The 7,123-nt window shown below is 39.8% G+C and overlaps 1 protein-coding gene across 1 annotated transcript; it reads left to right on the top strand.

Annotated features, from left to right (window-relative positions):
- Positions 1-231: 231 nt before the first annotated feature.
- On the top strand, positions 232-6,821 carry LOC115670728 (uncharacterized). The gene is made up of 15 exons (XM_030592075.2): positions 232-324; positions 1,593-1,788; positions 1,904-2,015; positions 2,101-2,199; positions 2,901-3,005; positions 3,270-3,353; positions 3,451-3,566; positions 3,743-3,844; positions 3,937-4,050; positions 4,170-4,226; positions 4,354-4,420; positions 4,530-4,583; positions 5,285-5,359; positions 6,042-6,077; positions 6,227-6,821. The coding sequence occupies exons 2-15, from the start codon at positions 1,769-1,771 to the stop codon at positions 6,317-6,319; spliced, it is 1,134 nt and encodes a 377-aa protein (XP_030447935.1). The 5' UTR covers positions 232-324; positions 1,593-1,768; the 3' UTR covers positions 6,320-6,821.
- Positions 6,822-7,123: the final 302 nt, after the last annotated feature.

Raw genomic sequence — 7,123 nt, 5'->3', positions numbered from 1 at the left:
CCGCGACATCCCGCGTAACACGATCTTTTCCAGGTAAAATTTGTTGTCCCCAGCTCCAGCCCCCGGCCCGCGGGACAAATCATCCCACACGTGGCGCCTTCCCGTTGGCCCGCGCGGGCCGACGGCGGATTCTAAGCGGGGACACGCGGCGATGGCGACTCCCGATCGGGAATTCAAAAGAAAAGCCCAGAGCGAGGGGCAATTGGTCATTTCCCTCCCTTCTTTTCTGTTTTCGGAATCGGAGGGTAGCGAACGACATCCATTCTCTCTCTCTCTCTCTCTCTTCTCTCTCTCTCTCTCTCTAGCCTGAAGATCTCAGAGCAGGTACCCGTCGATTCTTCTGCGCTCGTCTGTGCCTTTTGCGATTAGAGATTGCTGTTGATGTCATCGCGAGTCCGGCTCTCCTCGCCGGAAATGCTCCGTCGAGGCGTTCCGGCGTGCGTCCGTGGCGTGCTGGTTCAATTCAATTTCATTGCCGCCTCGCCAGTTTCTTTGCCTCTTTTCGTCTTTCGGTAACGGCGGGGGATCTTTCGGAGCGAAAGGCGGCTTTCGAAATTTTAAGTCCGTTTCGTTAACGATCCCTCCCCGATCGTGCGTTTTTTTTTTTTTTTTTTTGGTGGTTTTCTAACGTTTGGCTGTAATTTAGTTTTTCCCTTTTTGGATCGGCGGTTTGCGATCGCGGTTGTTCTCGCTGGAAGTGAAATGAATAGAGCATATAGGGCGGTGTCTCTTCGCCTCGAGCGTCCGAGGACGTTGGAGGAGCCTGGGGAAGTTGGGGGTTTAGTTGCTTCGAATGGGCTCGGGCTTTTCTGGTCGGACGTTTGAGTCGGAGAAGATGGAGCGATCTAGGTTGTCGTTTGGCTCGTTTAATGTTAAAAGGAGATAAATATGCTCTCTCTTTTTGTTTTTTCCTTTTAAATTCAAGAGGACAAGATAGCTTGAATTTAGAGTAGTTCAGTCTACCCCTTCTGCTTGAATGCGGGGAGATCTCCATTAAGAAACTCAGCATATTGATAACTTTCCTAGATTGCCTTGTTTTTAAGTTAACTGGCAGCTTATTTCCACACATTCAAAATATACGTCGGCTCCCTTTTATACTTTTGTTTATGAATTGCCTTGTTTTTAAGTTAACTGGCAGCTTATTTCCGCACACTCAAAATATACGTCGACTCCAATTTATACTTTTGTGGATGAATTGCCTTGTTTTTTAAGTTAAGATTACCGTCCATGTAGTGGATTCGATCATATTAAAAAACTCATCAAGGGAGAAAAAAGTAATGACCGACCTGTGAACTCGTGAATTAATTTGGGACAATGAGGGATTATATAGCTGTCAAATGATTTGGTTCTGGCCCTTTTCCATTGGCTACTAAATGACTATGCGTAAATATTTTTTCTGAGTTTCTCAAAGTTCCTTGCAATCGAGGAATGAAATAGAAGCATACTTTTTTCCATTGCTCCCAGGATGTGTAATCTGAACTCAAAGTATTCCGGGTATTGTTGTGTGTTGGTATATTGTGCTACGATGGGGACTTTCTTTAATCTAGTTTCGCCATTTTTCCATTGTTAATGATCATTTCTTAACAATGAAGGGACTGCGTATTCTGTCATCGGTTTTTGAAGCTGGAAGCACCTTTCCTACAAGAGGAGGACACCTTGGAAGAACTGTTTTATTTTTGTGTAGATAGTCTCTTCAGAATTCATTGAAGTAGCGAAGGTCTCCATTTTATTCTTGACCTGGTAATGTGAGAGTCAAGCATACATCAGGATGGGGACAATGCACCGCAGGTTCGTTCCACATGCTATATTTTAGCTGATTAACTTTGAATATTTTAAGCCTTTCTCATTTAGATATGATGCTCAAGCTTCGAAATTGCCTAACCTACCCTTGTTTGGTCTACAGTGGAGTTTTAAAGAAATCAAACGACAGGGCCAGAATTATCATCCCCACTATCTTGGGAGTTCTATTTGGGTTCTTCATAGGCATTTCTTTTCCATCTGTTTCTCTGACAAAGGTATATGCTCATCTAGTGCTGTTAAACTAGGTTCACATTTTTTGCTGCTTACCATCAGTTATTTGACTTGCATTTAAACTTGCAGATTAACTTCCGTTCAAGTATTATATCATCTCTTGATCTGATCAGTGATGAAAGTAGATCCATCAGCAAATCCTCTGATAATCTAGGCAGCATCCCCAAGGTACAGTACCTTTTTTCTTCTGATTTTGTCTTTCTCCCATTGTCACAGCTTGTTGTGCATCTCCACTTGGAAGAGGAGTCATTAGTGACCGATTCACCTAATTGCAAATACATCCTTTTGTTTTATAAGAGGTTGATTAGTTTGTTTGGTCCAACATGGTATCCTCAATAGTTTTGTTCATCTGATATTACTAAGATATTTGTTTTTCGCCCCCTCGCGTTTCCATTGTGCATGTATCCAGTCATATTGAGGTAGCTTCTTTTTTCACAGCTTTTTTATACTTCCATTCATGACTAGTCTAGAACCAAATAACTCTTAATGGCTTGAAAGTGAGCCTCACCTCTGCACACATGTTTTGGGAACATATACTGGATTAGCTAATGACACTTGCAAAATCAGTTTGGTTTCATTTTTCGTGGATTCTAATCTTTGATGCGGGGCAGGAAAATTATATGTGAGAAACCTACATTTACTTAATGGATGCCCATGAACACGTACATGTGAATAAAAGTTTGAAATATGCATTAGAGCTTAAATTGTTGGCGATCAGTTGGATTCTATTTAGCTGTTATGAGTCATCCATGCTTCGTGCTATGTAGTGCAAAATGGAATGGCTAATCAGAATTATATGGTGAAGGGCTTATCTTTTGCTGGAACATATGGGATGGACATGGATTTTGATCATTCTTTTTTGTTTCCAGATATATGTTCCGACAAATCCTCGTGGTGCAGAGTCTTTGCCTCCAAATATTATTGTATCAGAAACCGATTTCTATTTGCGCAGATTATGGGGTGAACCTAGTGAGGTATGACTTTTATTTTGTTACCCAAGTTTTGCTCATTATTTCTGCGTAAGATTTACAAGTGGATAATAAGTCTGGGAGATATGCGGTGCTTGTTTATGGTAGCACGTCAACCTAATAAACTTGTAACATACATACCTAATTATTGGAACATGATTGGATCCGCATCATCGTGGTATGCCCTTAGAATTTTCTATATTTTTATATGAGGAACTTATGGACAAATGTTGGCGTTGTGGAGCAATAACTCGTGTTTGAATTGGGCAGGACCTGAAGAAGAAGCCAAAATACTTGGTTACGTTTACAGTCGGTTTTGATCAGAGGCAAAACATCGAGGCATCAATTAGAAAGGTTCTAAGGCCTCACTTTAAACAATAGATTCTCCATGCACAGTCATCTAATTCTTAAAGAGTTCTGAGATAGCATTTTTTTTTCATCTGTTTGATAGTTCTCAGAGGACTTCCAAATTTTGCTCTTTCATTATGATGGTCGGGCAAGTGAATGGGACCAGTTTGAGTGGTCGAAGGATGCAATTCATATCAGTGTGAGGAAGCAAACCAAATGGTAAGTTGAGAACAACTTGTATAGCTCTCATTTCCCTGCAACATCACCTTTAAGTTAGTACTTGAAAGCAGATTGGCTCCTACCTTAACAAACAAATTATCTGCAAGTTCAAGCTAATTATACGTTAGCATTCAGTTAGAATATTTATTTTTCACATATCTACGCTATATATTCAGGTGGTATGCGAAAAGGTTTTTGCATCCAGATGTTGTTGCAGCTTATGAATATATTTTCATCTGGGATGAAGATCTTGGAGTTGAACATTTTAATGGGGAAAAGTAAGCCATATAAGGTTTTCACAAGCTATTTTGAATTATCATGTGGAATTCAGCGATAGGTTTATATATACTTGTTACATTCAATTTACCAGGTATATTCAGTTGGTCAAAAAACATGGTTTGGAGATATCTCAGCCAGGTCTTGAGCCCAATAATGGACTGACATGGCAGATGACAAAGAGGAGAGGTGACAGAGAAGTGCACAAGTACTCTCTCTCCCCCCTTCCATGCATGAGCATGTTTGTTTGTGTATCTATCTGCATGGTTGTTCAATAGTTCAAGTGCATTCACATTTTTCTCATTTTCATCGGAACTTGATGAATAGGGATACAGAAGAGAAACCTGGCTGGTGTAGTGACCCACATTTGCCTCCATGTGCAGCGTAAATCTCTCATTTTCTTAGGATGTTTCGCTCATTTCATGACTTCTTCATAGTGATGAGGGAATGGAAGCAGTTCTATTTTTCAACTTTGTCCTTTCCGTCCTCATGTTTATTACTTCTGATATAGGTTTGTGGAAATTATGGCTCCAGTCTTTTCTAGAGAAGCTTGGCGCTGTGTATGGCATATGATTCAGGTTGCTGCTCTGTCTAAGATGATGGGCTACTGTTATGGATAATTGGATATGCATTTATCATATGTGGTTAAGCATATGCTGATTAAATGTTCCTAACATATGCTTATAGAATGACTTGGTGCATGGATGGGGATTGGACTTTGCTCTCAGACGATGCGTAGAGGTCTGTAATCTCTCATAGAATATGTTTTTCTTACCTGATTGCTGGCGGCTGCTGTTGGTGAAGAAGGGAAAGGGGGGAAGGGGGGGGGGGGGTGGTTTAAATAGTAAATTTAAATTTAAATATATATTCTATAAATAGAAAATATATATTTTAGAATAGAAAGAAATTAAAATATATAAATAAAAATAGGAATAAATATTATGAAAATAGTTGTTATTTTGAATATTCTTTTTTTATTCAACTTGAAATACATTTATATTTATATTTTATTTATTTAGTTATTAGCTTAATTTTCTTAATTTAATAAGTTTGTTATTCAAGAAAGTTTGTTTGACCCCCACCCTCTTCCCCCATAATTTTTTTGTTTTCTTTAGTTCCATTTTGAGGACTTATATTGAATTTGAATGTGTCTCGCAACCTGACCAAATAGGTGTAGTATGGGAAGAGTTATATCAATGGAAAATAATGAAAGAAGGGCTTAAAACAGCTTATGAAATAGTTTTTTTAGAGTTTTTAATTGTGAGTGAGTGAAGAGAACTGTTTCGACGAACCTCTTCCAAGGTGCTCTATATCCTTATGTGGCCATTGAGAGTAATGTGGTCCATGGAAAGCTAACGTGCATTTTCCCATTCATACTTATCTTTTGTGTTGTCTCCCTGTGCTTATACTGAGTTGTAAAAACTTTTTTTTTGTTTCTGCAGCCTGCTCACGAGAAGATTGGTGTTGTTGATTCTCAATGGATTGTTCACCAAGTAATTCCTTCCCTGGGCAGTCAGGTAAGTAGTTCATCAGTATAGCGCGGTTATGGTTTCATGTGCTTCACTTCCTGCACGGTACCCGGGAGAAGATTGAAGTCCGGCGGACCATTATAATATCTGTTTTCACCCAATCTTTTGAAAGGGGCTTTAATACTTGCATGCAAGTGCTTGCTCGAAAAACAGATTTTGATGTAAGAAATGACATCTGGAACCCCAACGATTGACAATTAAACTATTGTGAGCTTTGGCTTAATGCTACTTGATATCAACTTCCTGATGCTGTTTTTACATATCAGTACCGTCGATACTATCCTCTTGCCTTACATGATGGACATAATGCGAAAGGGCGTATAATTTCACTTTTAGCTTCTAGATATGGTGAACTGTTGATTCTTTAAGTCTTATTTATGTTATGACCTTTGGGGCAATGGTACCTCGGAAATCAATAGGCCGTGTTGGCTAAATTAATTCTAGTGTCGGGTTGGTCATGTAGTGGCCCTTTAAATGACTACTAATTGTGTGAAGATTATATGGTGGGAGGCTTGGGGCTTGCTCTTCTTTTTGCTGTTTTCGTTGTCATCTCTCGTTGATTCCTATTTTCAATTCCCTCTATTATAAAATATTAATTCTAATATGTCCACGTATTTTTCTTTAACACTAAAACCCTGATTGGCTGATACATTACTATGTCAAATTGCAGGGAGAGTCGGAGAAAGGGAAAGCTCCATGGGAAGGAGTACGTATTCTTTAGGATTGCTGTTCATCTTCTCATATCCTGCAGTTATATATCTTAGTTGCTCATTCGACCAGTCCCAAGGATGCGCTGAAATAAACAAATTTCGATGTCCGATTGCTCATTTGTTGCCATTTCTTTATTTCTTTCAGGTCAGAGCAAGATGCAGAAGCGAGTGGGCCTTGTTCCAGAATCGCCTCACAGATGCAGACAAGGCATACTTAGCTCAGATTGAGAAGAACTAATGTCGGCACTCCCTCTATTTCTGTCCTTTCCGGACGGGAATTGTGTACATGTCTTACAACCGCACATCAGATCTGTTTGAAGAGGTTCATAAAGCCATGTGGTTTTTTCGTGAACCAAGGCGGTCGCACTTTTGAGAGCCACGTTGTGATTTTGTACAGACAGTTTTCAAGTAGAGCAGAACTTCGCCTCTCTTGTTGCCAACAAGGGGGAAAAGAAATACTGAATTGGCGAGGCACCGGCCTTTTTTTGGGTTGTCATATCTCTTATTTATCGATCAGAGGAGCCTCTATTTTTTCATTTGTCAAAAAGGAGTGGGTGATTTGTTCTTGAGATATCTCGTATTGTATGTCTGGTTAACAATCTATGGCTGGCTAGGCTTAGGTAGTGTTCTTTACTCACCATACTACGTTGTGGAATGTGAAGCAAGCTGTCTGCCAAAGTCCATGAGGTGTCATTGTATTTTGTGGTTTAATTGGCATGAATAATGACTAATATTCAGCACGAGGGGTTCAGTAATTATAGCACGCGGATCGCCCAGGGTATAAGGGGCAAGAAAGAACCCATGGATCTCATTTTTCTCCAATCCGAGTTCCAGCCTCCTGCGGAAAGGAAAGGGGTAGATCCCGGCGGGGAAGTTATAGACACCTTTCCATATTTTAGAAAGACTACTTAGCTCTCCTAGATGGAAATGGAAAAGAAATGTAACTCTTCCTTCGAAGATAGTAAGATTCATCATTAACCACTAATGATAACGATACCGTATATAGATAACACTTGACAATGATTCAAAAACAGATTTTCTG

The sequence above is a fragment of the Syzygium oleosum genome, unplaced genomic scaffold, assembly GCF_021117445.2.
Source record: "Syzygium oleosum isolate NSW1041296 unplaced genomic scaffold, Sole_v2.1 Sole_v2.03, whole genome shotgun sequence".
Taxonomy (NCBI): domain Eukaryota; kingdom Viridiplantae; phylum Streptophyta; class Magnoliopsida; order Myrtales; family Myrtaceae; genus Syzygium; species Syzygium oleosum.
Note: the sequence above shows the minus strand (reverse complement) of the source record. Positions and strands in the feature narration are given on the sequence as shown.